The 24,154-nt window shown below is 40.9% G+C and overlaps 1 protein-coding gene across 3 annotated transcripts in view; it reads right to left on the bottom strand.

Moving 5' to 3' along the window:
• LOC121443905 (cytosolic carboxypeptidase 1) overlaps positions 1–24,154 on the bottom strand; it is a 129,144-nt gene that overhangs the window by 74,336 nt on the left and 30,654 nt on the right. For all 3 annotated transcript variants that reach the window (XM_041645660.1, XM_041645661.1, XM_041645662.1), the window contains 6 exons: positions 20,415–20,482; positions 19,239–19,302; positions 18,328–18,474; positions 15,953–16,084; positions 12,654–12,747; positions 2,254–2,291 (listed from right to left, as the gene is read on the bottom strand). In XM_041645660.1, the coding sequence (XP_041501594.1) occupies positions 2,254–2,291; positions 12,654–12,747; positions 15,953–16,084; positions 18,328–18,474; positions 19,239–19,302; positions 20,415–20,482 (543 nt within the window). The remainder of the gene's footprint in view (positions 1–2,253; positions 2,292–12,653; positions 12,748–15,952; positions 16,085–18,327; positions 18,475–19,238; positions 19,303–20,414; positions 20,483–24,154) is intronic.

The following is a 24,154-nucleotide window of genomic DNA, read 5'->3' on the forward strand; positions in this document are numbered from 1 at the left end:
CCTAACAGGATCATCAGTTCCAGCACATGGCTTGTGTAACTCGTACGCTGGTAACGATGCTCTGAATGTTCCTAAGGAGGAGGTGGTTTCCGAGGTGAGCATTGTCAAAGCTTACTGTAAATTAGATGTGTAGTGCACATCTGACATCAGCACCGGGGTGGTGGAAACAGGAGGATTGTCAGCTTGGGCTATTATGAGACCTTGTCTCAGACAAGAGAGAAAAATAAAACCAAACAAAAAAGACCCTCTACTGTATCTACAATAGCTAATTTCCTATGAGGCTGTTATTTATATTATCAGTTCAATTTCTTGATTTGATCGACAAAACTTTCTTGTATTTTAGACTAGGGATCTAACTTAGTTGATAAAGTGCTTGCCTATCAGGCACAAAGTCCTGGGGTTCAGCCCCCCACACCACATAAACTGGGCAAGCTGATGCACATCTGTAATCTTGGCAGTCAGGAAATGCAGGCAAGAAGATCAGGAGTTCAAAGTCATCCTTTTCTACACAGCGAGGTCAGGCCAGCCTGGGATGGATCAGACATTGTCTCAACAACAACCGAGAGTTTTAAGTGAGTGCACACTTTTGCTCACACCACTTGAAATTCACACGCCTTTAGTAGCCGCAAAGAAGACTTAGTTAACAACTTTTTGGCCACTGCAATATTTACAATTTTGTTTCTGCTAGAATCCGCAACAGCCTAAATGATACTTAGGGGGAATGTTTATATTTTAAAATGAAATGCCAAATAAAGGATTCATTATCATTCAAACATGGGTGCTGTACTGGCCCTTAAAAAATGATGAGAGCTATCTACAATCTTCACTGAGCACAATTAAAACAAATCAATGAAAGAGTTTTGCTCAAACTCAGGGTACAAAAGTCCCTAGGAGTCTGTCTGTCTTTTCCTCTCAAAGCACAAAAACCTCAAGTTTTCCATTAAGCTGCACCATGTGATGTGTGTCCCAGTGAGGCCCTGCACACACTACTGTCACACTCACTCCTCCTATACACACTTCCCTTGCCACATTACTTCAGAGAGCAAATCTATCCTCTGAGCTAAGTGCCCACAATAAGCAAGTTTTAATATAAGAGAGGATACTCCAAAATGCGCTGGTCCATTTCAAACTATGCAGCCTTGCTACATGCTATTTTGCATTATTAGGGTCCTGTGTTGTGTACCCCGTGTGTGCAGTGCAATTGGAAGAGATATTAAATACAAACTACTCATCAGATGCTTGGCTTCATCAAGTGGTCTAAGTTTCTCACATCACAGACAAGAGGAGTTACCCCACTGAGACCCGTCCATTCCATCCCAAGGGTGAAAGTGTCAATGAGAATTCTGGTAAACAACAAAAAATGTATTTTTAAACTTAATTTAGCTCTTTTTTTTTATAAAAACACAGAATCTTACTATGTAGCCATGACTGACCTGAAGCTCACTATGCTGACATCAATGACCCTGCCTCTGACTCCCGCCACTGTGCCAGCAAGATCACACTTTAATCATGTTACTCTTAAAAATATATAGCCTTAGAAACTTAGCAAACAAGGTGGCCCCACCCCAGACAATAGTTTCTGAACAACTGCCTGTTATGTACTGGGAGAGGGGGCATATAAAAATTTATCAACAGAAATTTGAAGAGTAAAAGTCAATATTAAATGTTAATTAAGCAACTGGTCATATGGGCGAATACTATGACAATGTTTCAAAGACATACTGAGCCTGTTGGTGAGAAAAACCTCAATACATGTAGCACGTGTTCCCCAACAGCATCAGAAGACACATCTCCCATGTTTCAGCTCTGAAGACAGAGTGAGTTCTGTGCAAACAAATTTATCACTGCTATAAATTTATATCATGTCACTTTTTAAATGGTATTAATGTGAACTTACAAAAATTAGTAAAAACAAAATTCCTAATAAAAATTACTATGTTAATTTATGTGCTATGAAGATATGCATTATAATGACATGCTTATTGAGCTAGTTTATTCCATCCATCTGGATAATTTATTCAAGCACATTTTTATATTTCTTACTTACTGACATAAGCATAAAGCCTTGCCATTAAAATAAAATAAGTAAATGTCATATAAACATCATTTTCTGAGAAATAAACCTCATACAATATCTGTAACTTTGACTACAAGAAACTAGTTTAACTATATACACTAAATCTAATTTCCAACTTCTTGAACATAGATTATAGTTAGTTTAATTACTATTATTTCTAGTATTTAGAAACTTACTTGATTTTAGCAATGCAGCAAGAGTGTCTAAAGCAACCCTGTCAACACAACAAGAAAACACAAACAACAACAAAACTAGTGAAATGAATCTACAATAAAGGCATGCAATCTTGTCAAATATCATTTTGTCCATTATCCATTCCAAATCATTTACTCTTGCAACAGCACTGATTATCTAGTGTTTTCCTTGTGTATATCTACCTCCCCCTCAGTTTAAAATTATTTAATTAAATAAAATTAAAATAGTCAAAGTACTTGTAAAATTTTAATAAAATTAGCATTGTCTTTATGTCAGAAATTAGATAAATGAAATCAATTACAGTATCTGCATTTGACTTTTGAGAGTACACAAACAGCAAAAGAGATGTCACAGGGACCCCGGTTACAAAAGAATTAATAAGAACAAGTTATAATGGTCTAGTTCAGACCTACAGGGTGCTTGCTACAGGTGTCTCTAACTTTCCTAAGTAACGGCTGTTCAGTGCCATGGGCTAGCATCCTTAGACATGAGGGATAACTGTAAACTGTGCAACTTAGAAGCAAAGCTAATTATTACCCCTTCACAGGACACAGAAAGAGTCCTAAAAGTTGAAGGTACATACATTTTCTTGAATATACTCAGTTACACACAATTATATCAGCTGTCAATAATCAGCCACAAAGACACCATTATCTATCACTGTAGAAAGTCTGTAAATCAAATGGTTTATAAAAAAGTGGGTTACTAGGGGAAAATGTTTCAACTTCAGAAATACAACCCTACATAGTATAATATCTCCTCGTAAGATGTTAGCAACTACAATTTTCACTAAAATATGTGTACTATCAAGATTAAGCATTTCACTCACCATTAAGCATTTGTTGAATGCCTACTACACACTCCTTCATTTATAGAAGTTAAAACAACAGATAATTTTATAGTCTACATTACATAATAGATTGCACACATCTATGAAAAACTTAAGAAATTAAGTCTCTGGTGATGAAGCAGTGGGCGCACAAGTTGTGGTAGAGACGAAGCTGTGACCCTATGAAGAGATGCATGGACGGTTAAGTGACCAGACGGTCTGCAATGCATGAATACTGACTCACAGTTAAACCTAAAAACAATCACTCAACTACACCAGAAACAGATGTTTCATGAATGTGGAAGCTACAGAATCTAAACTACAGCATGCCAAAACACACATAAAAAACCCCATAAAGAAACTAAACTAATAAAAGTCACTTGTTGATAAAGGCAATTACAAAATCAGAAAAGAGTACCTTTAAAGAATTCAGCAAGGGTTAGTGTTGAGCAAGGGTTACTGTGGCCACTGCAATGCTCCCAAGAGCAAGCAGGAACATACTGGGTGGCCAGGCAGCAGAAGCAGTCACCTAGAAAGAACTTCCTGTTTGGGCAAAGGCCTCTGTGTTTATCAGTCAGGAACGGAACACTTCTCATGAAGAGGTGCTGCTGCTGCTGTTGCTGCTGGCCACCTGCAGTTAATCCCAAGGGCTAGGCTCTCCTTTGAGACAACGAGGTTGCCAGGACCATTCAGTGGGATCTGCATGTTACTCATCTACAGTCTTGCTGTGGTGGACAAGTCTAAAACATGTCTATTTGGAAGACAGAATAGACACATCTGGGAAATAAAGGAGACTGTCTGCTGTTCTGCAGGCAATGCTGAGAAGTTAGTCATGCATTACTGATGTGCCAAGAGCCTGCCTGATAGAAAGGTTCCTTGTCTGATGTGTAGGGGCTGGATATCCATGATTCTTACAGGAGATTATGCAGGAGTTCACCAACCAGCACCATCTTACCCTCAAAAACAGGGAACACACTGCAGTCCTCTTTAGAATGGAGAAATAAAGGAGATTCTGTAAGAATACCCCAGGGCTTAAAAGCACAATGGTCTGCAAGCCTGGCAGCCTTCTGGAATGTTGAAAATTCCCAACCTACGGAGTTATCACATTATAAAGATTGCGTGTAACAACAGCAACATGGATTAAACTGTTCTTACAATTCATATCCTCTTATAACCTTAAAAGTAACAAAAACAACCTGTGGGTCTGTAGACATAGAGCAGACACACAAAACTACCTACCGAGCCTAGAAGGAAGAACACCTGCACACACCAACTATTCTCTAGCTGCTCACTCCCTGAGGAGGGACAGTATGCTATGTCAGATGGATGTGTCATATTGCAGGGTGAAATCAAAGAGAACTAGGGACTCTGTTTCTCTGTGGCATCTTAACTTTTATTATGTTATTATGCATCCCTCTACACCGTGGTACAACCACTGAAGGGTACAGATCTGTGGGAGAGCACCTGACCATCATGGACAAGGCCCTAGGTTCAATCCCTGTTAGCAAGGGGGAGATTAGTACATAAACAGACAAAATATATATTCCTCTGAGCATTTAACAATAAAAAGCTAAAAGATCCATTGAATTCTTTGCATCTTTACATCAAGGAGGGGGATGTCACTGTGTATTTCTTGCCATGTCAATATAACATTCTCTCTATCAAACTTTTTACTGCAGATACTATCATGACCACCTGAAAGAGCAACCTCAGATACAAGTACACAGAAAGAAATCAGTATATAAAAGACATTTCAAGGGACAAGGTACAATGAAGACAGCTGACAATATGGTGACGAAAGACCAGAACTTTCATGAGCTATTAACAAATGAAATGAACTTCTTCACTGTTACAAGCTGAACTATATTCCACATCTCTAACCTCAGGATCTAACCTCACCAGGAAACAGGGTCAGTAAAGATGAAATCCATTAATAGGAGGTCATGCTGCAGGTAGGCGGGCTCTTACTATCGTTCGCAGGACACCCTTAAAGAAGACGTTAAAACAAACACATGGAGAATCCATCTACTGAGGATGAAAGCAGAAGGCTCGAAGCTGAGACTGCCAAGGATGGCTCAAAATCGCCAGCAAACCAGCACAACTGGTGAGAAGGCAGGAGTAAGGCTCTCTCCACGGTTTCAGAAGAGGACAGCCTGCTGAGGATCTGAGACTGGGCATCCAGGCTCTTCAGCTGTGAGACAGTAAACACCTGTCATTTCCAGCCACCAAATCAGCCTGGGAAGCTGATGCAATGAAATGAACGCTATTACTTACTCATCTTTAGCTAACTCTTTACAAGTGAAGGGGGGGAGGGGCAGAAGAGGGAAGCAGGTGTCCTGGAACTGGAGTCACAGGCAGTTGTGACCCACTGAACAAGGGTGATGGGAACCAGACCTGAGCCTCTTGCAAAGTAGCAAGCACATGTTGACCACTGAGCAGTCTCTCAATCGAGTCAATGGCTAACTTGATTCCAAACTGTAAAAGCTGGCAGCTGTTTTCTTCAGGGAGAGAAGCTGAAGCGCGCGCACAGCCCCAGCATCAGTGGCTCTGAGCTTCACCTCCACAGTTGCATCAGATAAAGAAATTAGCAGCTTGCAATCATCTTGAAACTTTTATCAAAACATTATCCAAAAGGTATAAACTTGGTGTCACTGCCAGTGCCCCTCAGTCTGCCCCAGCCATGCAACTGTCAACCACATTCAGAGGGACTAGTTTGGTCCTATGCTTGTTCCTTCCCAGTCTGGCTGGAGTTGCTGCGCTCCCATTAGTTCAGGTAGACTGTTTCAGCGGGTGGACACATCATGGCTTTGACCTCTTTGCTCATATTCTCATTCCTGCCACTCTTCAACTGGACTTTGGGAACTCAGCTCAGTAATCCAATGTGGGTCTCTGCCTCTGTTTCCATCAGTTGCTGGATGAAGGTTCTATGGTGATATTTAAGCTATTCATCAGTCTGACTACAGGACAAGGTCAGTTCGGGCACCCTCTCCTCTACTGCTTAGGGTCTTAGCTGAGATCATTCTTTTAGATTCCTGGGAATTTTTCTAGAGCCAAGTTTCTTGCTAATCCTATAATGGCTCCCTCAATCAATAAACCTCTTTCCTTGCTCTCATCTCTGTCCTTAATCCTTCTGAACTATCCCATTCCCTCAAGTTCTCCTCACCTGTCCCCTACTCCCCTCCTCTTCTCCTTCCACTCTCCCTTCTCCCCCAACCCCCATGCTCCCAATTTTGTCAGGCGATCTTGTCTGTTTTGACTTTCCAGGTGGATCTACATGTGTTTTTCTTAGGTTCACCAGGATTTATCCCTACTGCATGTACTGGCTTTTTGGGAACCTGTTCTCTCTGGATGATACCTTGCTCAGCCTATAATATAGTAGGGAGGGCCTTGGGCCTTCCTCAAAACAATGTGTCTTACCCTCTCTGAGGATTGGATGGGATGGGGTGGGAGAGTATGTGGAGGGAATGGGAGGAGAGGAGGGAGTGGGAACTTGGATTGGTATATATAATGAAAAAAGACAGTTTGTTTTCTTTTTTAAAAAAGAAAACAAAAGGAAAAAGTATAAACTTCAGCATAAAATTCTGAAACTCTGTGACATTAATAAGCCAATGTCGATTCCTAAAATAAATTCTAAATACTAAACTTAAAAGACAATATGAATTTTTAAAAATTATAAAAATCCTTACATATTTTAAATGAATGATTCATATTGGGTTAACTGATTAAAGTTTCTCAGTTTCCAAATATTTATACTTTCTCCTACAGTTTTCCAATTTTTGTATTTTCCACCCAGAAGAATACTCACAAGAACCCAAAGGGCAGTCCACGAGCAAGGAGGAAATAACAGGGAGAGCAGTTGTTAATGAAGTTAGCACACCTACGTTAAGTTGAAGGTCAAGCCCAGCAATGACCTTCAATGTGAGGTGAGCCCTAATACAACTTGACTGCTCTCCTTGTAGAAGAGCTTACCCAGGAAATCTTATCTATTTCCCCTTCCCAGGGAAATACATGTGTACCTCTTTGGCTCTCCTTGTTACCTAGCTTCTCTGGAGCTGTGTACTGTAGTCTGATTATCCTTTACAGTTAATATCCACTTATGAGTGACTATATACCGTGTTTGTCTTTCTGGGTCTGGGTTACCTCACTCAGGATGATTTTTTCTAGTTCCATCTATTTGCCTGCAAATTTCATGATATCCTTGTTTTTTACCACTAAGTAATACTCCACTGTGTAAATGTATCACATTTTCTTTATTCTTCAATAGAGGAGTATGTAGGTTGTTTCCAGGTTCTGGTTATTATGAATAATGCTGCTGTGAACATAGAAGAGAAGTGTCCTTGAGGTATGACTGAGAATCCTTTGGGTATATACCCAAGATTGGTAATGCTGGGTCTTGAGATAGGTTGATACCCAATTTTCTGAGAAACTGCCATACACTCCCATCAGCAGTGGAGGAGTGTTCCCTTTACTCCACATCCTCTCCAACATAAGCTGTCATCAGTGTTTTTGATTTTAGTTATTCTGACAAATGTAAGCTGGTGTCTCAGAGTCATTTTGATTTGCATTTCCCTGATGGCTAAGGATGTTGAACAATTCTTTAAGTGTGTCTCTGTGATTTGAGATTCTTCTGTTGAGAATTCTCTGTTTAAATCTGTATACCACTTTTAAATTAGATTATTTGGTATTTTGATGTTTGGTTTCTTGAGTTCTTTAGATATTTGGATATCAACCCTCTGTCAGATATGGAATTGGTGAATATTCCCATTCATTTTGTCATTTTGTCTTACTGACATTTTCCTTTGCCTTACAGAAGCTTTTCAGTTTCAGGAGATCCCATTTATGAATTGTCAATATCAATTGTGCTACTGGCATTATATTCAGGAAACTGTCTCCTGTGACAATGAGTTCAAGGCAACTTTCCCCTTTCTCTTCTATCAGGTATGCTGTAACTGGATTTATATTGAGGTCTTTGATCCACTTGGACTTGAGTTTTGTGCAGGGCAATAAATACGGGTCTATTTGCATTCTTCCATATGCTGACATCCAGTTATGTCAGCACCATTTGTTGAAGATGCTTTTTTCCCACTGTATAATTTTGGCTACTTTATCAAAAACTATAGGTATGTGGATTTGCACCAGGGTCTTCGACCTGATTCCACTGATCCATCAATCTGTTTTTATGCCAATACCATGCTGTTTTTTATTACTATATCTTTATAGTAGAGCTTGAAGTCAGGAATTGTGATACCTCTAGAAGTTCCTTTATTATACAGGATTGTTTTAGCTATCCTGGGCTTTTTTTCCCCCCGTATGAAATTGAGTATTGTTCTTCCAAAGTCTGCGAAGAACTGTGTTAGAATTTTGATGGGTATTTCATTAAATCTATACATTGTTTTTAGTAAAGATTGCTATTTTTACTATGTTAACCCTACCAATCCATGAGCATGAGAGATCTTTCCATTTTCTGCTATCTTCTCCAATTTCTTTCCTCAAAGACTTAAAGTTCTTGTCATACAGGTCTTTCTCTGTTTGGTTATAAACTGGGTTGGGTGGGTTGGGGTGGGACAAAGGAAGAGAATAATGAAACAGATATCTTGATGGGGGGGGCAGTTTGGGGTTAGGGAGAAAAAATTTGTCAGGGAAACTCCCAGGAATCCACAAGGATGATCCCAGCTGAGACTCCTAGCAATAGTGGGGAGCATGTCTGAACTGATCTTCTGTAATCAGATTGGTGACTACCCTAATTGCCATCAGAGAGCCTTCATCCAGTAACTAAGGTGAATATAGAGATCCACAGTTAAGCACTGGCCCAAGCTCCAGGAGTGTGTGTGCTCCTAGGATTCATTCCATTAAATCCCTATAATTTATAATGAAGACACCAACACTAAGTATCTTTATACCTGGAAAAGACAAGAATGATGGGTTAAGTAACTTACTCTGGACTAGGCAGCCAGTGAGTAGCTGGGTGACATCACCTCCAGGCCCTGCCTGCACAGCCCACTGCACTACCCTCATTATGCCAAGTGGGCTCCCTAGCTATGATACAAATACTTTATTTTGTTACATTTTATCAGTTATGTTAAGACTGTACATGATGTTTAAATAAGTAAACATATGGGCTACAAATACTAAACTAATAATTATATGTACAAGTAATCTTCCCAAATATCTTGAAATGTTTATTTATTTATTTCCTTAGATAAAGGCTCTCCCAATGTCCTAGACTAGCTTCCAACTAACAATATTCCTGCCTTATGTCTCCCACATGCTGGAACAGGTGTCTACCACCACATTCATTTATTTTGACCTTTATTAAGAAAAAAAATATCCAAATACTCTGCACCCTCTTTGTTAAAAAATAAAATTTGGAGGTTGGAGAGATGGAGCTGTAGTACATACTGGTATTACAGAGCACCAGAGTGTGGTTCCCAGAAACCACATCAGGTGCCTTACAACTACCATAACTCCAGCTCCATGTGGAAAATCTGACGGCTCTGGCCTCCAAAGGTACCCACATGCACGCACATGTATGCATAATTAAAAATATAAAATAAAATATTTAAAGAATAGAGTTCAGTCAAATACTTCAGGTTTACATGTTCGTCTTTATAAACATTTCAAAGCAAAAACTTTAAAAAGACATGTTTTTAAATATTTATTTTTATCATTTTTAACTATGTGTGGGGGGTCGTATGGGCAGTTTAGTACAGTGCCTACAGAGACTAAAAGAGGGCCCTGGATTCTCTGGAGCTGGAGTTACAGAAGATATTGAGCTGGCCAACATGGGTGCTGGGAACAAAACTCAGGACCTCTTCAAGAGCAAGTCACACTCTTAACCTCAAGCTGATCTACTTCTCCAACCCCAATGGTCACTATATTTTTAGTTGTTTTATACATGTGTATCTATGTGAGTATAGGCTCTATGTGTGCAGATGTGCACAGAAGCCAGAAGAGGTGTCAGGGCCTCTGGAGATGGCATTCTCCACCCGACATGGGTGGTGGGAACCAAACTCCAATCTTCTGGAAGAACAGGAAGTGGTGAGCTCTCTCTTGCACCACAGTCATTATTTTACAAGCCCCACTCAAATACAGATTCCGGCAGAGGGAAGAGTGAACACTGACTCAAGACTCAGCAGGTAGAGGGAGTCTTCTGACAAGCAGACACGTCAGCATAGCGACATACATGGTGCCACAGTACCCATCACCACCATCACCTGGGAAACATTTCATCTTAAAAAGTAAACGCAGGCAAGCTGCAAGTACACATAAAGGACATACCTGTACGCCAGTCACCTAATCCAGAGTGACATATTTACACCTCACAGAGACCCTTCAATAAACACAACACAACAATGGGCTCTTTGTTGTTTTTAAAGAAGTATGAGGGCTGGGCAATGGCGGCACACACCTTTAACCCAAGTGTTTGAGAGATAGACATAAAAGGATCTCTGTGTTCAAAACCAGCCTGGTCAATCAAGCAAGTTCCAGGACAGTCAGGGCTACACAGAGAACTCCTGTCTCGAAAAAAACAACAAATAACAACAATAATAGATATTATTATGAGATACAACCAACAAATAAAACTTATTTGAATGCTAATACTAATAAGCTAAGTATTAAGAAGGCATTTCTTCAGCAGTCAGAAAACAAAAAATGAAATTAAGAACCACTATAATATTGTTGGGCACAGAAATGAACTTGTGGCAACATAAGAAGTTCGTACCTAACAGTAATCAAACGTGCTGGCAGATATAATACATGGACTGAAAGAAGAGTAAGATAACAATGGTAGAATGCAGGCCCTGCTGAGATTGGGAGTTCATAAACTACTCTACTTCTCTGGGAAGTTGCAACTCCCTTAAGATTCTGGGGTAATAATGGACAGGGTGCCTAAACTGGCCCTGCCCTGTAGTCACATTGATGACTATCTTAAATGTCACCATAGAACCTTCATCCAGCAACAGATGGAAGCGGAGCACTGGGCTGAGCTCCCAAAGTCCAGTTAAAGAGTTGGAGGAGTGAGAATATGATCAAAGAGGTCAAGACCATGATGGAGACACCCACTGAACCAGCTTACCTGAGCTAATGGAAACTCACCAACTCCAGCCTGACAGCAAAGGAACCAGCACAGGACCAAACTAGGCTCTCTGGATATGGGTGATAGTTATATGGCTCAGGCAGACTCTGGGCCACTAGCAGTGAGACCAGGATTTATCCCTACTTCTTGTTCTGGATTTTTGGAAGCCATTCTCTTTGGAGGGATACCTTGCTCAGCCTAGATATAGTGGGAAGGGCCTAGGTCTTGCCTCAAAGCAATGTGCTAGACTTTCTTAACAAACCATAGGAAGCCTTACCTTCTCTGAGGAGTGGGGTGGGGGAGTGGAGGGAACAGGTGGAGGGGAGGGAGAGGGAACTGGGATTGGTATGAAAAATGAGAAAAGGTAGTTTAAAAAAAATAGACAAAAAAGTTTCTGGGAACAATGTCTATGACTTGTTTATTTCTCATCTAAATAAATCAATGTAAAAGTGTGACTCTACGGGCCGGAGAGATGGCTCAGCACTTAAGAGCATTGCCTGCTCTTCCAAAGGTCCTGAGTTCAATTCCCAGCAACCACATGGTGGCTCACAACCATCTGTAATGGGGTCTGGTGCCCTCTTCTGGCCTGTAGGCATATATACAGAATATTGTATACATAATAAATAAATAAATAAATATTTTTTGAAAAGTTGTGACTCTACAACATCCAAGAACATGGAAATTATTTTCTAGTAAGGCATTATTATCCTCTTGATATCACTATAGCAGTGATGCTATTTTTCCATCCTTATTTAACAGAGGTGTTTGCTCAAGTAGTCGCCTAATTTACTGGGAGAAATAACCATTCCATATGACCTACTCAACAGTCCCCAATAAAACATGCAAATAGCACTGTGACAGGAGCATAAATGACAGGACAATGATGACACACTGAAACTCATGGGGAGGATACATTATGAGCCTTGCTGTGTGAGTTTTAAAAACCCCTAAATACAACTAAACATAACCCCAAAACAGAGTGCTTCATCTCTGAGGTTAGAGGACCTATAAACTAATGGAAACACATGTGCACAATATAGCATCTAACATATACTCATATACCCATACATGTCCCAATAGAAGAAAAGATAAAAATAACAACATGATTTGAAAAAAATTATAATTTCAAGACATATCAGGTAGTCTTGAGAAGGAAGATAGCAGTCTTTAGAAGATTAGCCAGTTGGTGAGGACTACAGTAGGCACTCAACAAAGGCTTCAGTGAATGATACTCTGTAAATGGCCTATCTTCTCACAGGATCTAGAACCATTCAAAGTCGACATGACTAAAATACTAGTCTTAGTAAACTGAAACTTTCTAATTTAAAGATTAAGCTTTTAATTAAGAACATCTTCATCATTATAAAAAGTCACTACTTAAGAACTAGAGACTCTTAACTACAACTAACTTCAACTGCCCAGGCAACGGCAATAACTAAGGACATATTTCTACTCATGCCAAAACATTTACTCACTTCATAAGACCCGAGTTCTTCTTACTGAAAGGTCCAATGATTTTAAACATCAGCTCCACAACTCCATTTTTACCTAAAGATACTGCGTTCACAGCTGAGAAACAAGAGAAAGACACAAAATAATATGGGTCTTAGTGATGAATCCAAAAGCATTCCAAAGTATTTAGTCAGTGTGAATGCGAGCTACCAGTACACGCTGAAGGTCTGCTGTAGGGTTGGGAGGTTGGTAGGTATTTTGCTTTGCTTGCATGGGAAGCTGGAAGCAACTAGCACTCCAAAAAGAGTTATGATGAGATGACACCAGGAAAGGGAATGTGGGGAGTAAGAGACAAGCACTGGCCCTGCTCTGAGAAAACTGAGCACGGCAAGAGCAGCAGAGACTATAAGCCATGACTACGTCATTGTCTAGATGCAGTAAGTGGTGTAGACTGTTTATTCTCCCTGGGCATCCCCACTTCAGAGTGAGATGGGGACTTCTGGGAAAAATGATGCCTAAGTCCACTCAATGTGAACATGAGTTAGCTCTGAAAGGAACAAGGTGGAGTTTAGAAGGTAGAAGTTTCTGAAACAGCTCAACAGATAGGTAGGTACACCATGAACAATGTCAGAATGAAAATCACAGATTATCAATGGCTACATGTGACAACACCTGCAAATGGGAAAGTGAGAAAAGACAGACGAGGGCCTTCAGCTACAGCAACTGACACCCAGCAACACACTAGATATGCATTCAAACAGCCTGGGCAGAGTGGGGGTGCTCTGGAGAGTCCAACCTAGTGTGATGCAACCAGGGCCTTCACTAAAGCAAGCTCTGAATATGCAAAACTGAAGACTTAGTATTCTACAGAGAATGGGCAGTAAGAAAACTGCTCCGTATTTTAAATTCTGAACAAATGTTAAAGAAATTACACATACACTGTGTGTGGTAGTTGTCTGCCTTTAATCCCAGCACTCAAGAAACAGCAGCAGGTGGATCTCTCTGAGTTTGAAGCCAGACTGCTTTACATGGTGAGTTCTAAGACAGACAAGACTACACAAGGAGAACCTGTCTCAAAAACAAACACACACACACACACACACACACACAAAAATTACACAGAAACCATCTGTTAGCCTTCTAGTGCTTTATTCAATAAAATGCCACCAAAAAATGCAGCTCTTCTATCCCCTGAGAACCCGAGCCCCTGCTCTCCGCCTGTGCCAGCCTTCTCCATCACCCTGGGGACCCGAGCCCCTGCTCTCCGCCTGTGCCAGCCTTCACCATCACCCTGGGGACCCGAGCCCCTGCTCTCCGCCTGTGCCAGCCTTCCACAGTCACACCTCCAGCATCTTCTTTCCTCAATTGGCTGCTGTATTTAAAATTGTTTCACTTCTATTTCAAATTAAGTTTTTAATTTTTCAATCAATTTTTCTCTTTCCTAATCAATGTGATTTTTGTTTTGTCTTGTTGGTTTTGGTTTTTGACACAGGGCTTGATTCCTCTGTGAGACCTGGTTGTTCTAGAACTTGTTGTGTAAACTAAGTTGGCCTTAAACTCAGAGATTTACCTGCCTCTGCCTCCCAAGTGGTGGGATCTAAATTACTTTTTCTTTTTTTTTTCCTAATTCATTCCTCACTTTTACTGTTTATGTCTGTTCTTTGTTGATTAAATAACAAATTCTTTACCTATGTCCTTAGTCATATAAGTGTTCGTTGCTTTTCTGAGCACACCTACAACTAAGCACTCAGCATATACATGCACATGTGTATACACATATACCTTACACTGCATCAATATTTCTTCATGATATTCAAATGGTCTAGAATTTATTTCGTGTGTGTGTGTGTGTGTGTGTGTGTGTGTGTGTATGTGTGAGTGTACATATGGAGGCCAGAGGTCAATGTCAAGTGGCTTTTCCTATCGTTCTACATTTTTTGAGATGGGTCTCTCATTGTATCTGGAGTTCAGTGATTCATTTAAACAGACTGGCCAGCAAGCTCCCTCTCACCTTTGCTGTAGGACAATGGCTTGTACCCTGTCACTTGTATTTTAAATAAATGCTGATTGGCCAGTAGCCAGGCAGCAAGTATAGGCGGGGTGACCAGGCAGGAAGTAGAGGTGGGGCAAAAGCAGGAGAATCCTGGTAACAGGAAAGAGTCAGTCTGCAGTCATCACACAGAGAGAGAGGAAGCCAGACACAAAGCAAGCAAGATGTGACCACCTCGCTGAAAAAGGCACCAAGCCACGTGGCTAACACAGACAAGAATAACGGGCTAATATAAGATGTAAGAAAGAGTTAATAAGAAGCCTGAGCTACTAGGCCAAGCATTTTATGATTAATCTAGACCTCTGTGTGTTTATTTGGGTTATAAACAAGAATACTAGGGACCAAAGCTCAGGGCCTCATGCTTGTACAACAAGAATTTACTAACTGAGCCATCCCCCTATGGTTCATGCGTTAACTGAGATTTCAGTCAGAAAACACACGGCAAATGTTTATCTCATAGGTTTGAGACCTAATATATCAAAGTGAGAGTATTGAGGGGGGGAGTAATTAAAAACAATCTCCCTTCAATTGCCCTTCTCTCTAACTTCCCGAGACACCAGCACCATTCTCTGTGTGCTCTGCTGCCTCCCTGGTGATAAGCCAATGCTGCAGGTAAAAGACTAGGTGCCTTCCACCTCCTCCTTTGTCCGTGAACGCCCAGAGTGTCTTACTTTTGTTTTCTGTTGCTGTGATCAAAATACACTGACAAAAGCAACTTATGGGGGAAAGTTTTTATTTAGCTCATAAGCTCAGGAAACTGCCCATCATAACGGGGGCAGGGGGAGGGGAGGGCAAGGCAGCAAGAGCCTAAAGTAGCTGCTCACATGAACCACGTCAGGGATAGAGAACAGCACATGCACCCATCTCCTCTCCCCCTCTCCTTAGAGAACAGAACCACACACAAGGGAAGGGTCCTCCCACCCCAACATGACCCCAGGCCACCCAGACCAACTATCCCTTCCAGAGACCCTGCTTCCCAGGAGACTCTACATTTGTCTCCCATGCAGACAGAAGCACTTCCCAGTGGCCAACACTCCACACTCTTCCGCTGGAGGCATGCTACGGGCTCTCCTCTCAGCCCAATCCTTTTCAAGTGAAGGAACGTGTGAGAATTCTCACCTTCTCACTCCAAATCACTGCTGTTGACTTGTGAGCCATATTAAAGTTTACTTTCCACAAATTGGAGAGATTTATAGACTTTAGATGGTTTTTAAACTTCATTTGTGTAAGCTCACAGCCCTGAGTAGATCACAGCCACCCATAAGTACTTACAGTTGGTAGAATACACGCGCAGGAGCTGAAGACAAGGGAAAGCCAAGCGATAGTTCTGAAAGTGCTGCTTGACCAAATTCAGGGTGACATTCAGTGCCCCATTCACTCGAGCCTTCACTCCAAACTTTTTATCTGTTTTTAAAAAAAATTTATTCACATAAAACTTTTGAAGAAAACTAAGTTGGAAAATAATGAAGACAAAGGATATAACTCAATGGTAGAGGGCTTGCCTAGAATTGCCAGACCCTGGATGTAACCACTAGAACTGCCAAAACAGCAGTGACATATTAAATCTGTACTATACATTCATGTCGGATGTAAAGTTGATATGAAATAATCAAACTGATAATCATTTTTGTATAATTTCTAATACACCTTACCCTTCTGAAGCACATCCTATACCAATAAGGCAGGAAAATAAGACGGGGAGGGGCTAGAGTAGTTAGTCCAACATAGATAATCCCATGCAAGGCGAGCATAGCTGGTCTACTATCCAGTAAGCTAATTCAATACACCTCCCGCAAATACAGGCAGGAAGAGGAATAAATAATTTAAATATCAATTACCAGTATTATTTAATATAAACATTATTTTCATAACTATAAAAATAATATACACACTAATAAAAACATAAATATCTTAAAATAAAAATTAATGTGGCAAATATATCAAACAAATTTTTAAGGGGAAGCTGGAGAGATGGCCCAACAGTTAGAAGTGCTTACTACTCTTCCAGGAGACCAAGTTCAGCACCCAAAACCACAGCAAGAACCTTACAACTACATATCATGCCAGTGGGGAGATCTGATAACTCTGGCCTCACACACACACTAAAATGATAAAAAGATAAATCTTTTAAAATGTGTGAACAAACAGAGGAACTATTCTAATAACTCAGTACATGCTGTGGCAGGTAACAACCAAGTCATGGCTACTAACACCTCCATCTCCTTAAATATTTTATTTTTAATTTCTGACTAAGATGATAATTACACATATTTGTAGCATACAAGGCAATAATCTTAGTACACATATATTTAGTGTGTGCAATTCAGGGTAATGGACATTTCCACCTGTTAGCATCACTGTGTCTATGGAGACCAACAGAAGTCAGTCACTAACAACACAGATTTCAAGGCAGAAAGAATGAATATTCCTACGGTAAAGTAACCTCTATGTCACATGAAAAAAAAACAAAAAGAATCACTCAAAAATTACTGTACAACCTGAATGAATGGCATAAGAACAGAAAAGTTGTACAAATGCTAATGCAGAAAGTACAAATTTAAGATGCAGAATAAAATAAAGATGACTTATGAATTAAAATGGAAGAAACAGACACATTGATATCTTCATTTCACAAAAAGTAAAAGATAATTTGGTTATAATTAGCAGAGGAAGAATGGACTATCATATTTACCAATAAATAAAACTTTATTTCATTTTCATTTTCTACAAAAGTATCAAAAAGGGAATTCATGAATCTCAAGTATAGAACTTAAAGAAAAATAAGGGCCAAGACAGATTTGTACTACATTTAGTCTCAAGGTCACCACACAGTTGCATTCTTTAAAACACGGTCTGTTAACAATACAAGCTAAATGCCTGCATGCTACATGCCAACATGTATGTGTAGCATGTTCACATCAACACTTTTCAATGTTAAGACAACATACAGACACTCTACACTTTTGGGTTCCACCCAAAGAGCATGACATGTTCTGTTTGCCTGAATAAGCAGTCTCTCCTTCTCCTGGGCCTGCCTCTCCTTATTCGCTGTGCTTTTAGTATTTTATGTGCCTCTCTGCGGCTCAAACCCTCACAGTTTTTCACGTCTGTTTGGTCTTTGTAAATAGGAAGTTTCCAGAACACTGACCTGCACACAGTACAAATGTGACTATCAGTGAAAATACTGTCCATTAGCATGCTCACTTCCACACACTGTACCCACACCCCTCCTAACTTCACCAGAACACACATAGCATTCACTCTCTACATGTATATGTGTGTAAACGTCTATACATATGCACGCACATATATATGCATATGGGCGCACCCACAAGCACTAAGACACTAATACTGGCATTCTTCCCCTTGTATGCCACATTCAAAACACCTCTTCATGAATCCTGGCTCCTCAGTTCCTGCTGGTTAACTGCAAAACATTCCACTGTTAAACCCAAGATAAAGTAGTGCTTTACATTTCAAAATTTAAGCAGTTTAAGACAAAGATTGGCTGGGTGGTGGTGGCAAACACCTTTAATCCCAGCACTCGGGAGGCAAAGGCAGGCGGATCTCTGTGAGTTCGAGACCAGCCTGGTCTACAAGAGCTAGTTCCAGGACAAATTAAAAAAAAAAATAAACAGAGCTCTCACCTTTGGGTCCGATCTTTGCAAGGACGCAATGAGTCTGTACCATCAACTCCTCGTGGGGAGGGGAGTCTTTGCTGGCATTCATTAGCAGTTGTAACAGTATCTGTGAACCACCTTTGGCAACTAAGAAACTTGCTCTTCGGCCACCACCTAAAAAATTTTTCAAACATATTGCAAACAGCATATCCTCCCACTGTGAGCATCACAATAAGTTAGTACTCAAGAAATGTTTCAATCCACGCATTCATTTCTACAACTAAATACTATCTAAATCATATTTTGTGTTTTGGTTACAGGATCTCATTGTACAGCCCAAACTAGCCTTAAAATCTGTGATCATCCTGCACCAGCCTTGCAAAGGCTGGGAAAACAGGAATGTGCCTCCATCCCTTGCTCCTATTTTATTTCATTTCACTTATTTATCTAAAATATAGTATATAAAAACAAACACAAACGACACTAAAATTCTAGGGTCAAGGTGCTGTAAGTAGGCAAGGAGAATTTGAGGAGTATCTGAAGATGTCGAAAATAAAGCACTGCACAGGAGAGATGGCCCAGCGGGTAAGAGCTTGCTATGCAACCAATCCTAAGGCCATCTCAGCTACCCATTTAATAAGCTGAGCACAGTCTCACAGCGCTGTGGACATGGAGAGTAAGGTCCATGGGATCTGCTGGCTAACAGCCTAGCTGAAACCCTTCAGCTCCAGGGTCAGACCATGCTTGAAGGAATACGGTGGAGGGAGAGTAAGAAAGTGCCTTCTGCTAGCATATACATATTCCCCACACAAGAAGCAACAACAAGGACAGGACATTTCATTTCCACAACTTTAATCTCAAGAACTTTTAAGTACATAAGACACAAAGCTGGTCACTACTTACAAACACAAATCAAACCAAAGTAAATCAAAACTCACCAGAAGATACCAGCTCGACAAGAATGCTTAAGATATTAAGTATAGTTTGAAGATCTTTCGTGTTCTGAAACAAACAGTTGATTTGCTTTATTAAAACACTGATTTTATGTTTCAAATATTTTAACCTGCTGGTAACTACCTATGTCTAACAAATGGTTTTTCTAATTTCTTTTTTTTAAAAAAAAATATTTATTTATTTATTATATATTCAATATTCTGTCTGTGTGTATGCCTGCAGGCCAGAAGAGGGCACCAGACCTCATCACAGATGGTTGTGAGCCACCATGTGGTTGCTGGGAATTGAACTCAGGACCTTTGGAAAAGCAGGCAATGCTCTCAACCTCTGAGCCATCTCTCCAGACCCTTTTTTTTTTTTTTTTTTTTTTTTTTTTTTTTTAGTTTTTCGAGACAGGGTTTCTCTGTAGCTTTGGAGCCTGTCCTGGCACTAGCTCTTGTAGACCAGGCTGGCCTCAAACTCACAGAGTTTGCCTCTGCCTCCCGAGTGCTGGGATTAAAGGCGTGTGCCACCACCGCCCAGCTGGTTTTTCTAATTTCTCTAGGCACAATTATATTGACCTCTACTATATTCATATTAAAACTTCAATATCTTCATCATTTTTCTTACATTTACTTATTTATGTATATGGAGGTAGGCATGGAGTTCCTGGGACAATTGCTGACACAGAGTCTCTCCTCCTACCATGTGGGTCCTTGGAATTGAACCGTCATCAGTTAAGCAGCTCACAAGCACCTAGGGATCCTGGGGGTCGGACACCTCGAGCCTTCATGGGCACCTGCACTCACATGCACATGCACATGCACACAGATGTGGACAGATTAATTAAAACAATAACTAAAATCAGGGCCATTCGGACAGCTCTGCAGTGACTCTCATCCTCAGAGCCCACATCAAGGTGGGAGGAGAACCGACTCCACAAAATGTCCTCTGGCCCACATGTGTCATGGCAGGTGTGCCCTCTGTCACAGACAGAATAGTAACAAAGTGTTTAAAAATATCTAAGACTAAATTTTAAGTTAGTATAATCATTTAGAAATATATGTTTACATAATACCTATTAGTGCACTCGTGTGTGTGTGTGTGTGTGTGTGTGTGTGTGCGTGTGTGTGACTTCAACAAACCTGTGACAGTTCTACCACTAAGGCTGTGGTGCGTACCTCCAATGTTGACAACAGAACTTCCATGCCCGTAGAACCTTTGGTTGTCATTTCCCTCCTTGTTTTTTCTGAAAGGTAAAAAATGATTTTTTTTATCATTAATGTGAACCAAAAATACAAAAACAGAAAGCCGTAACATTTTGTTAGATATAGCTAACACTGTAAACACTTTAAGCTGACTCATGGATGCTCATCCCTCTAAAGCTTTTAATTCTATTCTGTGGATGGGATTCCATTTTCAGTTAACAAGACTTTCTCTTCTTAAATATCATAGTCCAGGAAAAGTCCCCGCCAATCCTTCCAAAATCTTAAAATTAGAACTGGCAGTGAGTTGTAAAAGGTGGAAATTATGATGGAAGACTTTTTTATCATTATGAGCATAATTGAAAAACAGCTCATCAAAATGAGCTCAGGCCATTTTCAAACATTTCCATTGTATTTAATACTTAGATCAAAATTCTGAATCACATAAATGGACCATCAAAGGAAAGATTTTATGGGAGAAGCTGCAGATGCTCTCACTCAAATGCCTGTCCTTACCACTGGGTGGGAACTCTGCAAATACTTCTGTTTTACTCAGAAGTCCCTGCATCTTCTTTATTATTCTTTGATTCACAAAGAGATAAAATTCCTAACAAGAAAGAACCAACTGTTCCTATTCCATGTATTTCACCTACATTCTCTCTGCTTGGGGAACAGGGAAGTTGAGAAGAGAAGGAACGAGACAGACCCGGAGCTCCCGTCTCTACCAAGTCTGCAGACCTCTCAGAACACAGTCTTTGCACTCAGAGGTTTGGAGCCCTTTTCTACTTTTTCAGACTTGGACATTGATGTTAGAACTGTTAATGCAGGGGACCACGACATTAATCTCAATATTCTGAAGTATAAAAAGTGAAAGACAAAGGCTCCAATATCAATGTAGTATATATTCTACAATTAAGCTTCAAAGACAGGAGGGCTAAATTCTGTGTTTCATATGGAGATAATCAAGGCAGTTTAGGAGCAGAGGGCTACATGAGAGAAAAATACCAGCTGTAGGAATGGAAAAGACTAACAGTACAGTTTTCCGTAAGTATTTCAAGTCTCTTACAGTCATTTCTCCCTTTACTGCCTTCTTTTGTGTTGATTTCTCACAACTTAATTTAAGTTCTACTCTGAGGACCTCCCCCCCAGAACTAAGTTCTGCTTCCTCCTGTGGTCTGCGCTTGCCCAGCGCAGCGCTCTCACACAGGAGCAAAGGCTGCAGTGGGACCCTGCTCGTGAAAGGTATCATGTGCTACACCAGGACACAGGAGTTCAGCTGCACGGCTAGCTGTCTTCACCAGTGACCGCCATCATCTCAGGCCAGTCCATGTGACTGTCACAACTTAAACCTTCTGCCTTTCAAAGCATGTATCTCCACAAATGGCATGAAGACATAACACCCCTCATATCTGCTCACGCTACATTCTGCTAGTGCTAAACACCGTGGAAATTCACCTACAGGCATACTGTGCTCATAAACTGAAATTCTTTTTTTTTAAGTATATAGTCCACCCCTCAGCCCAGCTGTCCCTGATGTGGGATTCCCTTCTGTCCCCACAAAAAAAAATTATTAGATTTTTATAAGAAAACAAAGCCAGGCAGTGGTGGCACATGCCTTTAATCCCAGCAGTAGAGAAGCAGAGACAGGTGTGATGGAGGAAGGTCATTGGTTAAAAAAATAAAGAAACTGCTTGGCTGGCCTCATAGGTTAGAACACAGGTAGGTGGAGAAAACAGAACAGAATGCTGGGAGGAAGAGGAAGTGAGCTCAGACTCGACAGCTCTCCTCTCGGGAGCAGATGCCTCAGAGAGATGCCATGCCCCACTCCCGGGCAGACACATGCGATGAAGCTCCGACCCAGGATGGACATAGGCTAGAATCTTCCCGGTAAGACCAGTGCTCACAGATTATTAGAGATGGGTTGATCGGGATATCAGAATTAGCCAGTAAGGGCTAGAGCTAAAGGGCCAAGCAGTGTTTAAATGAATACAATTTGTGTGTTGTTATTTCGGGGCATAAGCTAGCCAGGCAACCAGGGTGCTGGGGACGCAGCTCCGCCGCTCCTATTACTACACAGGTGGATCTCTGTGAGTTTGAGGTCAGCCCGGTCTACAAGAGCTAGTCCCAGGACAGCTAGGTCTGTTACACAGAGAAATCCTGCCTCAAAGGGGAAAAAAAAGAAAAGAAAATACAGTTTCAAACAGTCATCTTGGTATAGAAAGAAGGCGGGTGCCTCCCTACAGCCAAGTCACTGTTCACACTAACGTTGGAGACATCCTCAGAAGACGCAGAGCTCTGTGTCACCAAAGCCACTGCACTGTAGCTGCAAACAGTGGGAACCTCTGCCTGTGAGCACAGTCCAATGCTGTCCTAACTCTTCATCAGCCTGAACCATCATCCTATGATTCTAGACACTAAAATGAAAACAAACTGTTAAACTAGCAGTTTTCCACTCTACTCCCAGGTTTTCCCATGACTTTGACATTCATGTGGAAAATCCTTTAAACACCATAGTTTTGCCAAGTAGTAGTGGCATAGGCCTTTAATCCCATCTATTAGGAGAAAAGGCATACAGATCTCTGTGAAGTCGAGGCCAGCATGGTCTACAAAGTGAGTTCCAGGACAGTCAGGGTAGTTACATAGAGAAACCCTATCTCAAAAACCCCAAAAGATATGAAAATTAAAAAAATAAAATAAAAAAATAAACATCACAGTTTCTTGGCCTCCTTACAACAAAATCCATTCCTGTGCTCCAATCTGTTAGCCTTTTCAATAAGTGTTCTCATTACCTGCATGATAAAGATCCCAAGAACAAAGACACCTGCTGAGTAAATTTGCAAGCAAAAAGCAAAGCCCCACAGGGAAGAAGTCAGCTGGGCTACAGCTGGGAACACTGCAGGGACAGGATGATCCCAGCATGTAAGACTCATATCATGCTAGCACATGCACCACATGTCAGGCATGAAGCAACAGAACTGAACAGTTTACTAGGATTGGAAGGAACTGTATAGTGGATGAAGGGGGTCCTGGGGGCTCACAGCTAGAGTCTCCAGAGAGCCTTCAGGCTTAGACTGGAGAGGACCACAACTGTTGAGACCTAGGCAGGAAACTGTTGTGGATGTGCTTTTACCAGGGCCAGTGATGTCGTGTCAGATAGAATTGTAAAACTATGATCTTCCTTGGACATTGGGTACAAACTATGTTTCAGTGCTGAGTGAAGACTGCTCTGGACTGAGATGCCGGGACTTCTAAGTGGAGAGTGCAGGCAGCACTACCCGACACACTGGGGTTTCAGACCCTCAGATAAAATGAGGGATGTACACACAGACACACACACACACACACACACACACACACACAGGCTCTCTGCTCACTGACTGTTGTGAAGGGAACAACTTAGCTCCCCACACTCTTCCATCGCAGCGTGCGGTCTCCTGAAAGCAGTGCAGCAATGAACTGTGCCTCTGAAGCAGAGTCAAAATACATATTTTCTCCATAATCTGTTTCTCAGGCATCTGTGATATCAGGGATCAGATCTAAAAAGGTGCACTGAAAATCAATTTCCTCCAAAGTCATTCAGTTTCCTACTTCCTTAAGTCAGGCTGAGAAAGGCCATTTTTTACAGAAAACCATCAGTTCTCAAAAACTGGAATATTCTTCATATCAAAAATCAGAACATTCTTAGTATCTATTTTTAAAGAATTGAAAAAGTATTC

Source organism: Microtus oregoni, unplaced genomic scaffold, assembly GCF_018167655.1.
Source record: "Microtus oregoni isolate MIOR12 unplaced genomic scaffold, Mior012 000114F_ref0000099, whole genome shotgun sequence".
Lineage (NCBI taxonomy): Eukaryota > Metazoa > Chordata > Mammalia > Rodentia > Cricetidae > Microtus > Microtus oregoni.